The sequence below is a fragment of the Enhydra lutris genome, unplaced genomic scaffold (genome assembly GCF_002288905.1).
Source record: "Enhydra lutris kenyoni isolate GAN:26980312 unplaced genomic scaffold, ASM228890v2 scaffoldscaffold21, whole genome shotgun sequence".
Lineage (NCBI taxonomy): Eukaryota > Metazoa > Chordata > Mammalia > Carnivora > Mustelidae > Enhydra > Enhydra lutris.
Genome location: NW_019154105.1, coordinates 26,131,834 through 26,151,379, shown reverse-complemented (window position 1 = coordinate 26,151,379; position 19,546 = coordinate 26,131,834). Strand labels below are relative to the sequence as shown.

General features: G+C 44.0%; 1 protein-coding gene across 2 annotated transcripts in view; it reads right to left on the bottom strand.

Annotated features, from left to right (window-relative positions):
- The window catches only part of LOC111148925 (ligand of numb-protein X 1), a 102,731-nt gene that overhangs the window by 28,288 nt on the left and 54,897 nt on the right, over positions 1 to 19,546 (bottom strand). For both annotated transcript variants that reach the window (XM_022505722.1, XM_022505723.1), the window contains exons 2-4: positions 8,309 to 8,550; positions 7,433 to 7,585; positions 2,106 to 2,308 (exon numbers count right to left, since the gene is read on the bottom strand). In XM_022505722.1, the coding sequence (XP_022361430.1) occupies positions 2,106 to 2,308; positions 7,433 to 7,585; positions 8,309 to 8,550 (598 nt within the window). The remainder of the gene's footprint in view (positions 1 to 2,105; positions 2,309 to 7,432; positions 7,586 to 8,308; positions 8,551 to 19,546) is intronic.

Genomic DNA, 19,546 nt, shown 5'->3' with positions numbered 1-19,546 from the left:
TACCCTTGCAGCTCTCCCCGTGGATGCCGTCTCTCTTCAACCTGTCCCTGCATAGGCTCCCAGATTTATTTCCACAGTCCCAGCCCCCACTCCTGGTGCTTGCCAAAATCAGTGTTCAGCAGAAGGGGGAGTGTGGGGGGTGGGCGGGGAGTAGAAAAAAAGGAAGAAAAGGTAGGAAAAGGCAAAAGAAGAAAATGTCCCATTTAAGTTCACATGATTGCATTAAACTGCTGTTGAGATTAAGATGAGCTGACAGCATCCTTCCAATAGTCCCCAGATGAGTCTTACTCCCTGGGTCATCCATCCTGCAATTTCCAGGGCCCAGTAGAGCGCGTGCACGTGCATGTGCGTGCGCGTGCATGTGTGTGGTTTTCAAGGCAATTGCTGCCTCTGACATCTTTTGCCCATGGTCTCAACAAAGGGAAAAAAAATTTCTGCATAGTTTCAAACGAACTGGTGTGAATGAGTTTCTAGGCTCTCTGACTGCAAGGCTGGATCCCTTTAGCCTACTTAAAGGTCCTCAAGCTCGGCGCGCTCATTTGTGCCTCATTAATTATCTGCAGAGCTGATGCTGCAGGGGGCTTTCTGGTTTTCATTACCCAGCCGGGAGGCTAGAGCCCCTAGTGACAGTCACTGCTTTGCAAGAAAGCGATTTCACAGCAACGCCATGCTCTGCGCAGGGTCGAAGGACAGTGGCCCGGTAGAGGAGAGACAATCTGCTTGGATTTCTATGGTTGGGTAGGATTTCTTGTACCTGTACTTGCAGCCAATTGCTAAATGTGGCTCAGGGTGAAATCTTAAGAGGTCTTCCTGCAGCCCAACATCCTGGGCTTTTGCTGCCTGCCAAGGAAGGATGGAGGCTCTGGTGCACAGAGCAGTTCACCGCCCTTGTCCACACCCAGGGGAGCTCACAGCCCTCGTTCTGCTCTGTCACTGATCCTTGCATCTGGTTTCTCCCCTCGTACCCAGGCCAGGAGAAGGCCAGGGGTGTCTGCTAGACCGTCCTAGCAGCCCTTTGCCTGCAAAGGCCACTTGGAGGCCCAAACAATCAAAATGGCTTGTTATGCAACCCTCCCGGGTGGGACAGCTCCTTCCCTCTGGAGGGGAAGCCACGCAGAGAGTCACTGAGGCCACCGCGGATGCTCTCTGGAGCTCAACAGGCCCTGCCTTATACTCCACCTCGGAGGCCAGTGGGAGTTTCAGGATGGTTAGGACAACTGCTTTAAATTCTTTCTCCTCTTATTCCAAAAAAAAGAAGAATTTCTTCGTCAGAGAAAGAGCATATGATGCGTCAGGAGCTGGCCCCTCAACCACTTAGAAGGAACAGGATGAAGCTCTCCTCTGGGCATCAGACAGGGAACGTAGGGCCAGGGAGGGATTTCTTGTCACTCTCGTCACATGTCTGACTTCTGTCTGATCAACAATTCTCCTTTCCTCCTTTCTCTTCTCCTCAAAATTCTGCCCAAATGTCCTTCTTCACACCTAAACCTCAGAGGACAGAAATGCCCAAGGCATGCTGTTCCACCAACCTGCCTGCCCCGTTATGTCCGTGGCTTGGTGGGAAGAACTTACGATTACTTTTTGGTTTTTCTCACGGAGGGCCCTTAAGCCACTGGACGTTTACTATGGAGGGGTGTGTGAATTGGGCTGACTAGGTAAAATACAGAATGTTCCATTAATCTGCTCTAAAAACAACATAAGAAGATCTATGCTCCAGTTTTCTATTATTTTACGTTATTGTTACTTAAAGTAGAAGGAGGGGGTAGAAAGAAGGAGAGAGGAAGAGAAGAGGGAGGAGGAGAGAGGAGAGCGGGGACAGGAGCTGGAGGGGAGATGAGAAAGGAGGGAAGGACAGACAAAATGATACCGAGACAGAAATACTCTTCTACAGAAAGAGGGAGAGGTCAGAAGAACAAGACAGACAGAAGGGCCAAAGACCTATCTCAATTAAATCACAAGTCTCTGACGAAGAGTCCTCCCACCGTAGCAACTATGGAAAGGGACCGCTTCACATTTATTCAGCATTTCCACCATCCATCCACTGACTGGCTCTTAAGGGGTTTTTATTAAGCCCGTTTTCATGGCCCCACAGCGACAGCGTCTACCTTTAGGATGATGTCTCCTGGCAGTAGCCGGCCATCCCTGGCAATCACTCCGTCACGGTAAATGTGCTGGATAATGATGTGGACCAGCGGGGTTTCGCTGCCTCCCACAAGTCTAATGGAGAGGCTTTCATTAGGATCCACTCGATTGATCTTGACACTAGTAATTTCACCATCTGGAATCAGGTGATACAACCTTGGAAAGACTAAAATGGACAAAGACAGTGTTTATTTAAGACACCCACCCAACGGACATTTCCAGCCATTCTTCTTCTTGCCAAACTTTGACTTCAGCCAAACCAAACTATTCATCATTCCACGTACATGTTTTCCATTTTCCTGCTTCTGTGCCAGCATCAGTTTCTCTGCCTGGAATATTTTTCATTCTAGGCCTAGACCCAATTTTTCCTTCAAGACTTGCATAAAATGATCCCTTTCAATTAAACTCTACCCTGATCCCTCTCTCTCCCTGCTCTGTCTAAACATCTCAATTCCCACCCCCACCCCCCACCGCCAAAGCTTCCATTGCTCCCAGCACTGAGCCTTCCGTTATCATCCACGTTCACTTCTGGACTCTGAGATCTTGGAGGACATCATTTATGACTGTCCTGTGGCTGGGTGCACAGACCACAAGTGTCGGGTCAGCCCAAGCCTCCTGAGGGTAGAGCAGTGAAGGAGTACGAAGGGTCGTTATAGAAGAGACTACAGTTTCAGCACCTACTTCAACCTTCTCAGGCCATTTTGAAGATTTCTCCCTGGAAGTCCCTGCTTTTTCAGGCTTAGGGAATTCCCAGGCCTCTCTCTCAGACACTTGTCAATAAAGGGAAGTCACACAGCCTGCTTGGTAACCAAGGAGAGGTGGTGGCTTCCAGAAGCTTCTCCCTGATCTGGCCGCATTGCTAACTTCAGAGCTCACAGGAGATCCGGGGGTCTAGGTGGGTGTCTCAGACTTTACCTTTTAACTGGAGACTCTTCTTTGCACATGAACTCTTTCACGGGTCCCTTCCCCACCAACCCCTACTCTACCCATGTGCCCACATGCAGAAGAGCTTCCTTAGTTGTGCGGTTTGATAGCGACAGAGACTGTTGAGTGGCTTTCTGTTACACGCGAGGTGGTTTGAGCTTAGAGTGGGGAAGTGACAGGATTGGCTGGGGTCACAAAGTAAGACTGCTCTCAGGGCCAGTCACAGCCTGGGACTCCAGGTGACCTGCCATCCTATCACCTTCTTCGGGTTTCTCTGAAACCAGGGGTTCACAAAAGTCCCACAGGGGACTTGCCCTAGACACCTATAAGCCAGCAATGCCGGCTGGAGCCATCCTCTGCCTCAGTCTGAGTAGAAGTGTGCAGAAGGGACGCTATGACAGGCCAAGCAAGCTACACCTAGTTTGATGGCAACAGCAGCTCCCACCCCCTCCCTTGCTTGAGTGTGGATGTGGAGGGTGGAGATGTTTTCGTCTCCTGTAGCTGCTGACAGCTGCCTTTGCCCTAAGATTCTCTCTTCATTAAGTCATCTGGGAAGAGGAAAACTGCAGGTCTGGCTCTGCCTAACGCGCTCTGTTTTCAAAACCCATGACCTTAGTCCATTTTCCCTAATGAACTATGAGTTCATTAAGAACTGCTCAACTCTCCAGGAACAATACAGAAAGAATTAAAATTACTTCAAAGTATTGCAGAACATGATAAACAAAGCAATTTAGGAGCCAGAGGAAGCCCGAGCCTTTGCAAATGTGGGTCCTTAACCTCCACTGGGATGTAATTTAACGTAAGCGATTGGCTTTGCTGTAAGGCTGTGGGCAGCAGCCTTAATCTGTCAGTTCCTGGTGCGAACAGCACTTGGGTGATTGAGTTCAATTAATGTTTAAACTACTTTGATTGCATTAAGTAGGCGTTACCATAAGCATTTGTTGGAACAGGTCCCATGACAGGGAATGGTGACTTAAAAAAAATCACTTTGAACAAAGAAAGATTTAGATATAATCAAAGCTGCTGGTTCTTGCTCTCCTCCCTCTGCCTGTCTACCCCCTCCCCCACCAACAGATTTACAATAACCATCCTCCCAAACCAAAGCTACTCAGGGTATTCTATTTGAGAGTCTGAAAGGACACACCCAGTTGCATTGGTATGCAATGTTAACTAGAACCATGCCAAAGAGACCATAGTGACCTTGAAGAGTTAAACTTTGGGGGTGCTTTGGGGGCTCTGTCAGTTGGGCAGCCCACTTTTGATTTGGGTTGAGGTTGTGATCTCAGGGTCGTGGGATGGAGCCCTGAGGCAGGCTCTGTGCTCAGCAGGGTGTCTCCTTGGGATTCTCTTTCTTCCTCTCCCTCTTCCCCCAGTGCACCACACACACACACACACACACACACACACTCTCTCTCTCTCTCTCTCTCTCTCTCTCTCTCTCACATATAAAAAAAAAAAAAAAAAAAAATTTTTTTTTTTTTTTTTAGCTGCCAAACTTGCACTGGTCTGGAATAAAACATAGTTGTTCAATATTCTGTCCTTACGGAAGGACTAAGGATAAGATCTTATTTACTGAGTGTTTGTTACGTGCCAGGCATTGAGCTAGCCAGTTGCATGTGTATTTTTGGGGTTTAGTTCTTAAAACAACCCTATGAAGTAGATTCTTATTATCCCTGCTTCTTAGAGGACAGAATGCTGGAGCTCAGAGAAGTTAAGTAACCTGGCCAGGGTCACACAGCCAATCAACAGTGGAGCCTCTTTATCCTTGTAAAAAGGATGGATAAACTATGCCATGAGAGTTCATGGGACCAACCACAGGCTGCTGAAGTAATGAAACTTGGCCATTTTTGAAAGCTTCGTTGCCTCGCAAATCCTGAAAAGACCATCATGACCAGCCTTGCCAGGTCTTAACACCTCACCCCATTCTGGAGTCACAGCTTCCTGGAGCAACTGAAGAAATCCATTCTCTCCCACTCTAAGCCACCTGCACACTTAACACAGCGGCCATCTTTCTGGAACATAGCATGGATCCTGTAGTAACACTCCACAAAACCCTGAGTCAAGACTCCCAGATGCCGTCCAGGACCCTTCTAATCTAGCCTTAGCCTCATCTCCCATTACTTTCTAACAGAGTCAAGATCCCAGTGCCCCCCCAGGTCATAAACCGCCCCACAGACACGGGTTACACTGCCTGCTGGGAAGTGATGCTCCTTGCCCTGGGGCTGCCGCTGCCATTTATTTATAGCTCACTCTTCATGGTATTTTATCCTCTTTTAGTCATGAATGAGCCTCTTGAAGCCAGGAACTGGATTTGATCATCTTTATATAAAATTATAAAGCCTAGGCCAGTAATTTCCACACAGTCATCTCTTACTAAAAAGGTTTCTGGAAGAAACAGGCAAATAAATCTTATGCGGGCAAAAGCAAACTTTATATGGAGGAAAATTCAGGACCCTTTCATAAGAGGGAGGACTGGCAGAAAGGAAGTTGTAATCCCATGTTCACGACACATTTAGGGAACAACTGTACCTACCAGATATGATGCTCCACCTTGAGGATGCAGACTCACAAAAGAACCTCTGCTCTTACAGAGGCAGTGACAGTGAAAAGTGACACCTGCTATAATAAAGATGGAGGGGCTTCGAGAGCACAAAGGTAAGAGGACTGAGGGAGTCAGGGAGGGCTTCTAGGAGGAGGCCAAACCTATGCGGCTCCTGGAAGGAGGAATGAGAGTGGCAGCTGAAGGGGTGTGGGAGTGAAAGTTGAACAACAACCTGGAAGGGAGAGAGACAGAGAGACAGTATTCACAGGACTGTAATGAGCTCAGAGTGGTGAGGGCATGTAGGGTGTGTATGCGTGAGCAGAGAAGAGTGGTGACAAGTAAGCAAGGGGGATTTTCTAGGACTGCTCATGGAGTCTCTGAAGGCATGATAAAGACAGTGGTTTGGGATCTACCTCTCAAACCCCTAGGAGGGGAGGATGCTTAACCCAGTGGTTACCAGAGTGGGCTCTGGAGCTGGAAAACCTGAGCTAAAGTCCTAGGTCTGTCATTTTCTAGCTGGGTGACTTTGGCCGAGTTACTCTCTGGGTCCCCTTTCTTCAGCTATAAAATGAAAATCATCATCATCCCTATCCCTTAGCATTGTGACATCTAAATGGCTTAGGACAAAAACCACCTGGAACACAAGAAAGCTCCATTTTTTCTAAAGCTATTGTTACTGCTCTGAAGTTCTAACATAAGATAAAAAGATGCAGATGTAGTGAAAAGAAGGGGTCTGTGTACCCCAATGTTCATAGCAGCAATGTCCACAGTTGCCAAATTGTGGAAAGAGCTGAGATGCCCTTCAACAGATGAATGAATAAATATGTGGTCTATATACACAATGGAATATTACACAGCCATCAGAAAGGATGAATATCCAACTTTTGCATCAACATGGATGGGACTGGAAGAGATTATGCTGAGTGAAATAAGTCAAGCAGAGAAAGTCAATTATCATATGATTTCACTTACTTGTGGAACATAAGGAACAACATGGAGGACATTAGGAGAAGGAAAGGGGAAGTGGCGGGGGGAACTGGAGCGGGAGACGAAGCATGAGAGTCTGTGGACTCTGAGGGTTTTGGAGGGGAGGGGCATGGGGGGATGGATGATCCTGGTGGTGGGTATTAAGGAGGGCACGGATTGCATGGAGCACTGATGTTATACATAAACAATGAATCATGGAACACTACATGAAAAACTAACAATGTACTGTATGGTGACTAACATAACACAATTTAAAAAAAAGGTATTTCCCAGCTGCATTTATAAACACATAAGATCTAAGATCCAACAGAGCCCAGATTCTAGAGCCACATTACTGGAATTCAAAATCAGGCAAAGTAATTTGGGGCAAAGCTAAGTAATCTCCCGGGCCCCGATGTTCTTATCTGTAAAAGAGGGATAATAGTAGTAGTCACTTCATAGGTTCATCGTGAGCATTAAATAAGTTAATGCATGAGAAGCACACTCAGAACCACACATTATGCATAGTCGTACGAAGAAAGAAATACTTACATAGCATTTACTGCATGCCAGCCATGTTCTAAACGCTTTTCACTTAATTATTATTATCTCTAACTGTGTTAAGCTAGTACCTGAAGGTAAGGGCTCCAAAACCTATTTGCTCAACCTCTGTGGAAAGAGAACAATCATTTCTGTCTTTAGTTACTTGTGTAACAAGTAGGCTGATCAAGGTAAAAAATATTTTATGCCCTTGTGAAGAGAGGTGTCTTAGAAAGTGGATGGTAGTCTGGTTGTCATCATTCCTGAGGTCATCCTGGAAGCCCAGCCCATGTCCAGACTCATGGGGAGGTCGCCTACCTTCAGGGGCAGTGGTGTCTTCAGAATCTTCTCTGCCCTGGTCTGCTTGGTTGGCAACAGCACTCCCACTCTTTGTCCTTCGAAGAACACTCAAGGCTCGGTTTATTTTTTTAAAAGACCTGCTTCTGATAGTTGATCGCTCAAAGGTCCGTGCTGAGGACAAGAGAGAAGGAAGAAATAGTAGATGAGGGGCGCCTGGGTGGCTCAGTGGGTTAAAGCCTCTGCCTTCGGCTCAGGTCATGGTCCCAGGGTCCTGGGATGGAGCCCCATATCGGGCTCTCTGCTCAGCGGGGAGCCTGCTTCCTCCTCTCTCTCTGCCTGCCACTCTGCCTGCTTGTGAGCTCTGTCTGTCAAAAAAATAAAATCTTAAAAAAAAAAAAAGAAATAGTAGATGCACATTCACAGAAATCCTCTGTATGTGCATGTCTAGTCAGATATATACAATAACACAGGAGCAGTGATTACTTCTCGGAGATAGGATGATGAGATTTGCTTCTCTGTTTTGTCTCCATTTTCTACAATGAAATATATATGGTTTAAAAACTTGCTTTTCTTTTTTGCTGGGCTGGACTGAAGGTAGCAGCACTTTTCTTGAGCAGCATGGATGGGAAGGTGCTGACACTATGGGGTGGTGAATCATCAGGCCCAACTTGGCCCCATCCACCAAGTTCGATTACACATTTTTAATGATCTGAGGTACTTGTGGTTTCATTTCACTTTGCACAATTGGACATTGGATGGCTGCCGAAACTACCAGAATGATTTTCCCTTTAAAAAAAAAATAAAACATTTCTAGAACTTTCTACAGTAAATATTCCACAGAGGGCAATCTCAAGGCAAGAAGCCCATTCCCAGACAACCACCCACTTGACTCACCCCTCATTCGGTTGCTCCGGCCAGAGTCCAGTGGGCTGTCTGCTGGCTGACCATCCTCCGTTGTGGACACGTAGGCAGGGTTGTCTAAGCCAGGCTCATTGGTCACCAAGGAGATGGTGGCAGCTTCAGAGACTTCTGGGGAGAGCGCTGTTGACGTGAGGCTCACACAGCCGTCTGGGCAGCCATCTTGAGAGCGCCTCTTCTTGTCTTTGGTCAGGCCATAGTGGGAAGCACCTTTACAGCTGTTAAAAAAACAAACAAACAAACAAACAAACAAAAAACAACCAGTGGGAGGTCAGAAAAGGCTTTGGCTTTGCTCATTGTTCAGCCCAGCTTCTTCAAGTACTCATGCTTGCTGCACTGGGAACGGGAGTTGTTTGCTCCAAGTCCCGCCCTCCCTCTATTCCATGTAGGGGCTCAATATACACTCACTAACTAAATGATTTAGTGATTCGAGGAAACAATTTAAAAAAAAAATGCTTTCTGCATTCTCTTAAAGCACTCTCTACACTGGCCTCTGGCATGCAAATTTATACAGTCCTCATGGTGTCTACAAGACTAGAGCTTGAGACAGGCAGTTCTCAACTGTTTGGACTTCGTAACTCCCTCTCATTGGTGTTTATTTTGACCACAAGAGCCCTTAGTAACACTTGGTTCTTTCTTTTGGGTTTGGTTCCCAAAGCACTGAACATAGATACAAAGCTCCTCCCAGATTCCATATTTAACTGTCTGTGGAGACAGAATCGCCATCACCACAAAGCCACAGGGGCTACTTGGCGTCGGCATTCTCTAGAGGCAAGCTTGCTGGCTTCCATGTTTCACCTCTGGGCTGCTGGCCGGAACCAGGGGCCGGGGACTCCTGTGCACTGAAGTCCCATTCATTGTCATGTCTTCTAACATTGGGAAAGTAAAACTACATTCATGGTCTATAAAAAGAAAACCATAATTTTTTAATAACCATTCACTCTCCATGCTGAGGAGCCAATCCGAGGGCCAAGAGGCCAAGGTATAAGCTGATCTAGGTCCATATTTTGCTGTGACTGTCTGTCTATGTGTCACTGAGAGAGTCATTTCAGCTCTTAGGTAGGGTTTTGGTCAGAAGGTGGAGATGAGTTGACGATCTCATACTGCGGTGAGCAAGCAGCTGCAGATGGCCCCAGCAGCGCCCACAGTTGTTGTGAATGCAGAAATCATGGGGGTGAGCCCCTTTAACAAATGGCCATTTGCTTATAATGGATGATAATTATTTTTATCAATTCATTATAGAAAATCTTATGTGGTTCAGCTATTTTAAATAACCCTCTGAAAGTCTATTTGGAGAGATGCTTCACATTCTTGAAAGTAAAAGGAATCCAATGGCCATCTATAGTTGATATGCACCCAATTTACATGGCCTGTAGAAACTCAGAGCTGGTGGACAGGATGGATTATTGTCTGGATCAGATTCCTCGCTCTGATTGGCCCGTGTAGTCTCGGGCAATTTTGTTAACGTGGTTAAACTTTCTAACCTACACATACATTTGGGGCTGCTGTGAGTTCAGGTCGATATTAAGTCAGGATTTTTAGTACCCTGACGGAGATACAGTAAGTCATCAGGAGACTGTAGTTACTTCTATTTCTGGGATGCTGGTTTGTTCACACTCTTAACATCTCTGAGATGAGAATGCACGGGTGGTGGAGGGAGTCAGGCAGCTTCTACTGCCAAGCTGCCATCATGATGCAGATGGCGTTATCTGAGCAGGACAAACACAGTCACTGGGGCCATCTTGTAACTTTCATTGAGTTGCGTCCATTCTTGATACTCTGCCATGGAATTTCATTGCCATTCAATGTCTTAGAAAAAGGTTTACATTATGATTCAGCACTGCGGTGAAAAGTCACTGTATATATTAAAAGCCTCAAAAACAGAGGAGCGGGATGTAAGTTTGAGTTTGATGAAGTGAATATTCATTGTTAGGAGGATGACAGCAATTCCATATTTTCTGGCGAAGAACAAGCAAATGCTTTATTTGCTTAGAAAGTAAGATTCCCCCAAGGAGATAAAAAGCAGCGTTATATTTCGTTACTGAGATCATTCAAAAGGACTGGACTATTTCATGCCAAACAATACAACTAGAGGGCAGGAGAGGTCACCAAATTTGTCTGAATGGATTTCAAATCCGTAGGAGTCTGATGCGACCAGTCCGCACGCTGCAGGGAAATCTTTAAAGGTGCTTTGGAATAATGTAACCAGTGGCAATATTTAAAACGGTTGGCACATAAAATATGTGTTGTATGATCAATGGCATCTTAGATTTGATGAGATGTGGTTTTAATATTAGTAGAAAAGGATTTTGATTATACAATCCTATACCCTTAGCTTATAGAAGATGAAAACAGGCCTCCCATTGTTAATGCTAGTCTTTCCCTCACCAAAAGAATTCAAGCTGCTGGCTTGAATTGGTAAGGTTTTACTGTTCTGATTAGCTACTTTGGCTGGAAATTGTTCTGCTTAAAAATAGCAAAGTGGTTGATATGGGAAACTAAAAAATTGGAAGAACTGCTGTGTGATGGAAAAAATAAAAGCCAGCATGCGTTTGAACAGCTCCAAAGTCATAAATACATGAGTGGAACACTTCCACACAAGCCAGCAATATTTGGTTAGCAACGCATGGGAAGGAAGTTCCTAGACTATTTAGTTGGACTGGAAACAGGCTTTCTCTTCTTGGGGAAGCAATGCCCTTGACCATGTGCCCTGCCAGAGCAGGAAATGAATTTTCCAGTTGGACAAATGGCTAGTAAGGGCACAAGCCATAGCTTCCTGGGAGGATATAGCATACCCCGGTGGAACAAAGGGAAATCTTATTTGCTGCTGTATCTATGTGGAGGATTTAAGGTATTTAAAATATCAGACGCTGAAGACCATGCCATTAAGAAACCATTGCTGTTCCAAGTTCTTGGGGTTCCAGAGTCACTTTTTTTTAGTCTAGGAAAGGAAAAACTATATAAAGAAGGTAAGAAACCTTCCCTTTGGCCTCTTATCATAGCTATCCTTACAACGGCCAGGGGGGTACAGAATCTAGATTTAAACATTCAGAATCGTATGCCTTGTATAAAACAATGTTCTGCTAAAGCAACTCATAATTGTGTGATGTTGCCTGTTCCAGTTTCTTGGCTTAGCTTGAATCCAAGACACGGAATGATCTATGAAGGTAGCAGCTTGTACTCACTAATTATCTCTTTCGTGGTGACTAATTCTGAGGCCTCTTGATTTATAAGCACAAAAGAGGGGAGGAGTGGGGAAGAGCTGATTAGCATTGGCCAGTACAGGAACATACAGTGAACCCTGGGCTGTGTTCAAAGCAAGCAGGATTTATTCTCCCTTTTAGTTATCCCTAGCACTAAGTACTCTCAGGTGGTGATGGGTGATGGCCATGAACTTGAATGATGAACACAAGGAACATAAAAAACCCATTTTTCAACCAAACTATGCACTTTGGTATACCATCTGTTCAACAAAGCAACTCTGAAAATGAATTTTTTTTTTTGTAATAATAGTGTTGGGATCCTGAGCTCCTATATCAAAGTTAGCAGAGGCAAATCAGTCTTAATATAGAAGTGGACAACGGATGTGCCATGGCATTTTTGTCCTTTTTTTTTTTTTTTTGTAAGGGAATGGGGAGCAAGAAGAGAAAATGAACCCCGTTCTTGCAAAAATTCCTGAGTCCATGAGTTTGCTACTAATGGAGTTGAGCTGAAGCATGATAGACCCCACATAATCCACAGAGGCTCTGATGAGGTGTCCTGCTGAATTCAGCCAACCAGGAAGCATGAGCTGTTTTGCAGTGGAGGGCTCCCTTTTGACAGTGACCTTAACCACTTCGGATAGAAGAGTATACATTGTCTGTAAGAAAGAGCCTCAATACCTCATCATAATAGTCTGGCTAACCACACAACCTCCCTTTGATCTAACTTCCCTCACATTCTTTCTCTCTTTGTTCACTTCTGAACTAGGTAAACATCAAGTCTGTCCTTCATATTGAGTTCATTATTTGCCTCGTCTGATCCTACTTTAAACCAAGTCTTAGAAGCTCATATGCTAGCGAAGTGAGGAATCGAGGATGAGGAGGCCAGGTGGGGACCATGGTGAGATGAGCTGCTCGAATTCAAGGCCCAGCAGCTGCTACAGACCTTCACTGGTCCTTGTCTCCAGAAGACCAGCCTAAGAGCAATTAGGTAAGAAAAAGAAATCAAATGCATCCACACTGGATAGGAAGAAGTACACTTGTCACTATTTGCAAATGACATGATATTATAGAAAACCCTAAAGATCCCACCAAAAGACTATTAGAACCAATCAATGAATTCAGTAAGGTTGCAGGATATAAAATCAATATACAAAGATCTGTTGTGTTTTTATATACTAACAATCTCTGATAATTAAGAAAGCAATTCCACTTATAATTGCATCAAAAGAAATAAAATACCTCAGAATAAATTTAACCAAAGAGGTGAAAGATCTGTACACTGACAACTGGAAGACATTGACAAAAGAAATTAGAGATGGTACAAATAAATGGAAAGATATCCTGTGCTTGTGGATTAGAAGAACTGGTATTATTGAAGTGTCCATAGTGCCTACAGCAATTCAGATTCAAGGCAATCCCTATCAAACTTCCAATGTTATTTTTCACAGAAATAGAATAACCTAAAATTTGTATGGAACCATAAGAGACTTCCAATAGCCAAAGCGATCTTCAGAAAGAACCAAGCTGTAGGCATTGCCTGATTTCAAACTATTTTACAAAGCCATAGCAATCAAAACATTATAATCTTGGCATAAAAACAGGCATATGGATTTATGGAACAGAATAGAGTCCAGAAATAAACCCATACATATATGGTCAATCAATTTATGACAGAAGTGGCAAGAATATGCAATAAGAAAAGGGCAGTCTTCAATAAATGGTGCTGGGAAAACTGGACAGCCACATGCAAAAGAATGAACCTCGAGCCCTGTTTCCCACCATATCCAAAAATTAGGTGAAAATGGATTAAAGACCTGCAACCCTACAACTCCTAGAAGAAAATACAAGCAGTAAGCTCCTTGCCATCGACCTTGGTGATCACTTTTTGGACCTGACACTGAAAGCAAAGACAACAAAGGCAAAAATCAACATGTGGGGTCACATGAAACTAACAAGCTTCTGCCCAGCACAGGAAACCATCAATGAAATGAAAAGGCAGACTACAAAACGGAAGAAAATATTTACAAATCATATATCTGATAAAGGGTTCATATCCAAAATACACAAAGAATTCATATAATAGCAGAAACAATCAGATTGAAAATGGGCATACACGGATGACCAACAGGTACATGAAAATATGCTCAACATCTCTGTCAGGGAAATGCAAATGAAAACCACAGTGAGATATCATTGAGATATCACCAGTTAGAATGGCTGTTACTGAAGACAGTATTGGTGAAGATATGGTGTGCTGCTCGTGGGAACATAATTGATGCAGCCACTCTGGGAAACAGTATGGAGGTTCCTAAAAAAAAAAACTAAAAACAGAAATACCATAAGACCCCGCAGTTCATGTCTAGGTCTTTATCTGAAGAAAACAAAAACACCAATTCAAAAAAACATCTGCACCCCATGTTTACTGGCCCATTATTTACACAAGCCAAGAAATGGAAGCAATTTAAGTGTCCATCAATAAAGGAATGGATAAAGAAAATGTGCTATCTATAAGATAAAATATTATTGAACCATAAAAATGAAGGAAATCTTGCCATTTGTGACAACGTGGGTGGACCTTGAGAGCGTTGTGTTAAGTGCTGTAAGTCAGAAAAAGACGAATTCCATCTGATCTCACTTATGTGTGGAATCCAAAATCATAGTAGCAAAAACAAGACAAAAAGCCCCAGGCTGATAGAAACACATTGGGGGTTGCCAGAGAGAATATGGGGGTAGATACAATGGGTAAAGGAGATCAGAAAGTTACAAACATCAGTTATAAAATAAAAAAGTCATAGGGATATAACGTATAGCATGGTGACTATAGTTAATAATACTGTATTGCGTAGTTGAACATTGGTATGATGGGGGAGGGAGACAAACCATAAGGAACTCCTAATTTCAGGAAACTGAGGGTTGCTGGAGAGGAGGAGGGTGGGAGGGATGGCATGGCTGGGTGATGGACATTGGGGAGGGTATATGCTATGGTGAGTACTGTGAATTGTATAAGACTGATGAATCACAGACCTGTACCCCTGAAGCAAACAATACATTATATATTTAAAAAAATTAAAAAAAAATAAAGGGGGGAAAAAACCCAAGACTTTAAAAAAAGGAAAAAAGAAAGTTGGTAGGAAAGTAAACCTTAAAATTTCTCCCCAATATAAAAATTTGTAACTATGCAATCGATGATGTTAACTAGACTTCCTGTGCTGATCATTTTACAATATTAAATCATTATGTTGTGTACCTGAAACTAATCATTGATATAGTTACATGTCAGATAAACCTCAAGAAAAAAAAAACAGCCTAGTGTCGCTGGAATGAAAACTTTATAAGCTGAAGTCTAGTTTCTAATATGTAGCCTCTTGATTTTTAAAAGTTAACAACAAATTCAACATTTTAAAACCCATGGCATGGGCCAAAAAAACACATCTGTGAGCCCGATCTATCTCAAGGGGTAACAATTTCTACTTGTGGGAATTAAAACAAACCAACCAACCCTGCCAGTGTGAGTAGGTCTGACCCATTTGTCTCTTCTCAGTCCCCTTTGAGGCAATGCTACCCTCCTTTAACTCTTTCCCCAATCTCCTTCTGTCCCCACTTGAGTGAGGGTGTGTGCGTTCATGCATGGGGAGATGGCTCCAAAAGGGGGTTCCCTTTTATGATCTACCCCAGCCCTATCTTTTTATAAGTACAAAAATAATGTAATAAAGTTCATATTCATTATATGCCTGTACCTCTCAGCAACGTAGGAATAAAAAGGAAATTTTCAACTTGAGAATATCTATAAAACATCCACAGCTAACAACATCTTTAATGTTGAAAGGTGCATGCTTTTTCACTGAAATCAGGAACAAGACAAAGATATCCTTTCTCACTGTTCCTTTTCAGTATTGCACTATAGGTTCTTAACAGGGCACTATGGCAAGAAAAAGTAGTAAACAGAATACGACTGGAAAGGGAGAACTAACTCTTTCTATTCACCGAAGACTTGACTGTCTATGACCTATTTGAATGTCAATTTCCATTTGTTCTTTGCAAGTAGTCAGACATGCAATTGATTTTTTTTAAGTTAACCTTATGTCCTGCAACCTTATTAAATGTACTCATAAGTTCTACTCGCATTTTAATATCTTATTTGGGATTTTCTTTTTTTTTTTTTTTAAAGATTTTATTATTTATTTGACAGAGAGAGAGAGATCACAAGTAGGCAGAGAGGCAGGCAGAGAGAGAGGGGGAAGCAGACTCCCCACCAAGCGGAGAGCCGGATGTGGGGCTCGATCCCAGGACCCTGGGATCATGACCTGAGCTGAAGGCAGAGGATTTAACCCACTGAGCCACCCAGGCGCCCCTATTTGGGATTTTCTACCCAGCCCTATTTCTGATCAAAGAAGTCAGAGCAGGAGCCCGAATTCTCAGCTGTTTGTCTTTCACTGCTAAGAGAGCTAATTACTTGCCCTAAGCTATTACATAATGAGAAAGGGAGCCATTCAACCCTAATGGATGTATTTGCTCTTTCAGGCAAAGAGAATCAAGATCGGGGGTTCTGGAGGGAAGTGAGTTTCTCTGCCAATGGCTGGCTGTTAGGCTTCAGCTACTCCACTGAACAGAAAGAATCACTCAAACTTTGCTCAGGGACCTTGGGCCCAGGCCCGAGACTGCAAGAGACAAGGTCACCATGAGATAGCAACAGGCTCTCATTTGTGTCCTTGGATGAGGCCACAGGGGGACAAGCCATTGAGATTCTCAGGAACCTATAGTGTTTCAGGCTCTGAGAGAGCTTTATCAAGGAGCTGGTGACCCCACATACTGAGACTGGGCCTCAGACATGTGTGTCCCCCTCCCATCCATCCTAACCTCCCCAACACAATTTACTCAAAAATTTTCTGTAGAAATATTGGGAAATATAAGTATCTGCTTACCAGATACTCCCAATTCCTCCTCCTGACATTCCAGACTTTGCCCTATCTGTATGGATCGTGGGCTCCACACCGGGTCTGGCAACCCAGAAGGGGGTTGGGAAGAAGAACTCTATTACCTATTGATCGACTATGTACTGTGTTATGCTCCGCATATGTAGTCTTCTTGAATCATCCCGACTGTCCTGAAATAGTCACGACGCCACCTTCACTTCATGGATGAGGATGTGGGGAAAGAAAGCCTTGTCCGTGTTCACAGAGTAGAGCTGGGATTGGAATCCAGGCTGTGGGGGGTCCATGCTTTCTCCCCTCCCATGGCCTGGCCTCCAGCCCAGAGCTTTCCTGCACTCCAGGTTCATAGATCAAGCTGCTTCCTTCATGTCTTCACTTCTACATTTCATAGGCACCTTGAACTCAACATATCCAAACACCCTAAGCTTCCCTGCCAAACCAGCTCTTCCCACATCTTCTCAGCTTTATTGAATAGCACCTTACATCCTTCCTGTTGTTCAGGCCAGAAACCTCAGAGTCATCCCCAATTCCTTTCTTTCTCTCACCACTCCAAATACAACCAAGAAGATACATCCAGACTCCAACTACTTCTCATCACTTCCACGGCCACCATCCTGGTCCAGGCGACCATCATCAATGCCTGGATTATTACAATAGCTTCCAAAGAGGCTTCCCTGCTTTTATACTTGTCTCCCTTCCCCATTCATTCTCCATAGAGCTTACGGTACTCACAGTGGCTCACTAAGTCCTGTGTCCTCGGTCCCATTACTTCTGCCTTCATCCCCACCCCTCACTCATGCACCTCCTGCTGGTTCTCACAGGGCCCAGCATATCCTTGCTTTGGGGGGCTTTGCAGTCTGCTGTTGTCCCCCTATAGAACAATCATTCCGGGTTTCCATGGGGTCTGCTCCCTCATCTTCAGGTCTGTGATTAAAATCCACCTTCCCTGACCACCCTACTCAAAGCAACTTTTTTTCCCCCCTGGCACATCTTATCCGCTCTCCCTCCGTTCTGCTTATTTTTTCTCTACAGCATGCAAGCTCCAAAGGGAGGCTGGGAAGAGTCTGGTTTCATACTTTAGCCAATAGACCAAACTGTGAAATTTGATCGTTCTAGGAGCACGATGACTTCCTCGTTGGAGCTCATATTGGTGCTGCAGGAAGTCAGCTTGCAGATTCCCACATCACTCCCTGCCTACCTTCAAGGCACATTAGTTCTGCCCCCGCCAATCAGTTAGCTCCGGGCAAGTCTTGCTCCAGGGTCTATAAAGGGACAAAGTCTTACCCCGGTGCCTCTTAGAGGGTGTGAACAGCATGTACCTTTGCTAGGGGAGGCATTCAGTCAACATTTGTTGAGTTGAACTAAGACAGTCACCCTTCTGGTGTTCACTTTATTGAAATTACCAAACACAGAATGGACAGATTCAACCCCATGATCCCCACAATGCAATTATCATGATTGTGATAGGATGCCGTCTCCTTTCTTCCCCTCAGCAAGCTCATGATGTTTCTTTTAATTTCCCTCACTCCAACTCTAGAGGAGAAAAATGAGAGAGAAGAGGGAAAACCTTTTTTTGATTCCTTCTCTCCTTTGCACATACTTCCCTAGTAACTCTTTTTTAAAATCCCTCCTCGATACCCAACAGGATTTTATTTGATCTGGGTTCCAAAACTAGTATACACATGGTAGAACTAAGTAATAGTTACCATACATCTTCTTTTGATGGATTGTGTTGGTAGAGCAGGGCAAGTAATCTTAAAATACTTTGTTTTTCATTTAATATAGACTTATGGAATGCTTCCTGAGAAAGACTATGCGGTGAAGTGGGAAAAGCACAGGCTTTCAAGTCTAAAACATCTGGGTGGGAATCCTAAGTCTGCCACCTTCCTGCTCTGTGAGTTTGAACAAATTCCTTAATCCCTGAGCCTCATTTCCTGATATAAAATGGGAACAATAATGTTTACCATAAGGTTTAAAAATTCACGCAAATTGCTTAATAGCACCTGGAATATAGGAGCGATGAGCAGTAATTAGCGTGGTGGTTGTATAACAGGCATGATGTTAGACACTTTGGAGGCAAAGAAAGAAACCACCCTACGCAGTGAATGCACTCAAGGAGACGAACATGAAAACAAAGAATCACCAGGCCACATTATCTGAAAGAGGAGATACGAGACCAGTATTGAGAGATCAGAGGAAGGGGCCACTTGCTCTGCTTGGAGGTAACCAGAGGAGGCCTCCCAGAGGACAGGACACTGGAGCTGAGTCTAGAAAAATGAAGGACGTTGGTCTGGCAATCTAGATATGAATGTTAGATTCGATGGTCCCAAAGATTCAAGTCCATGGCAGGTACCAGCATTATTGGGCTCAGTCCTGATAATGGACTTGGGATGGACTAGTCCCAAGTGACATTGATGGGGTGGGAAAACAAAAAGAAAAAGCCCTAAAGTAAGACCAAAGAGGAGGACAGATGCTGGGATAAACCCAAGACACCTGACTACCAGTCGCTAATCCACTTCTGAGGTTCAGCAGGATTAAGCCATGCCTGTGGGGGCAGGAGATAATTGGGCACTGAGAAATCAGATGCTGACACTTGAGAGAATAGGTGGGAGCCGGAGGGATGCAGTGGAGAGTGGAAGGTTCAAAGTCACCTCAGAGACTCTGATTGTCCATCTAAAATGGACCTCCTCTCCCGCGGGCTCCTGATTTCACTTCCTAGCCCTTCACGTCTTTGGAAATTAATTTGTATGTTTACTTGCTTCCCTTGCAAATATGTGTCTCCCCCGAAAAGAACGTAGTTTCCATGTGATTAAAAGTCCAGCTTGTCTTGTTTACTGTGATATTCTTAACACTGTGCTGACAGCACTCATGCATGTGAGTACATCAGCAGCCTGAGAGATTTGGGAAACACTTGCTTTCTCTTATTCCTTTTACTAAATGCTTTCTGTTTATACTTTTAATTGTGCTGTCTTATTTTGATGGATTTTATTGAGGTATAATTGATATATGACATTGTTAGTTTCAGGTAGACAGCGTGATCTGATATTTGTATACATTACAAAATGATCAAAATGAAGTCT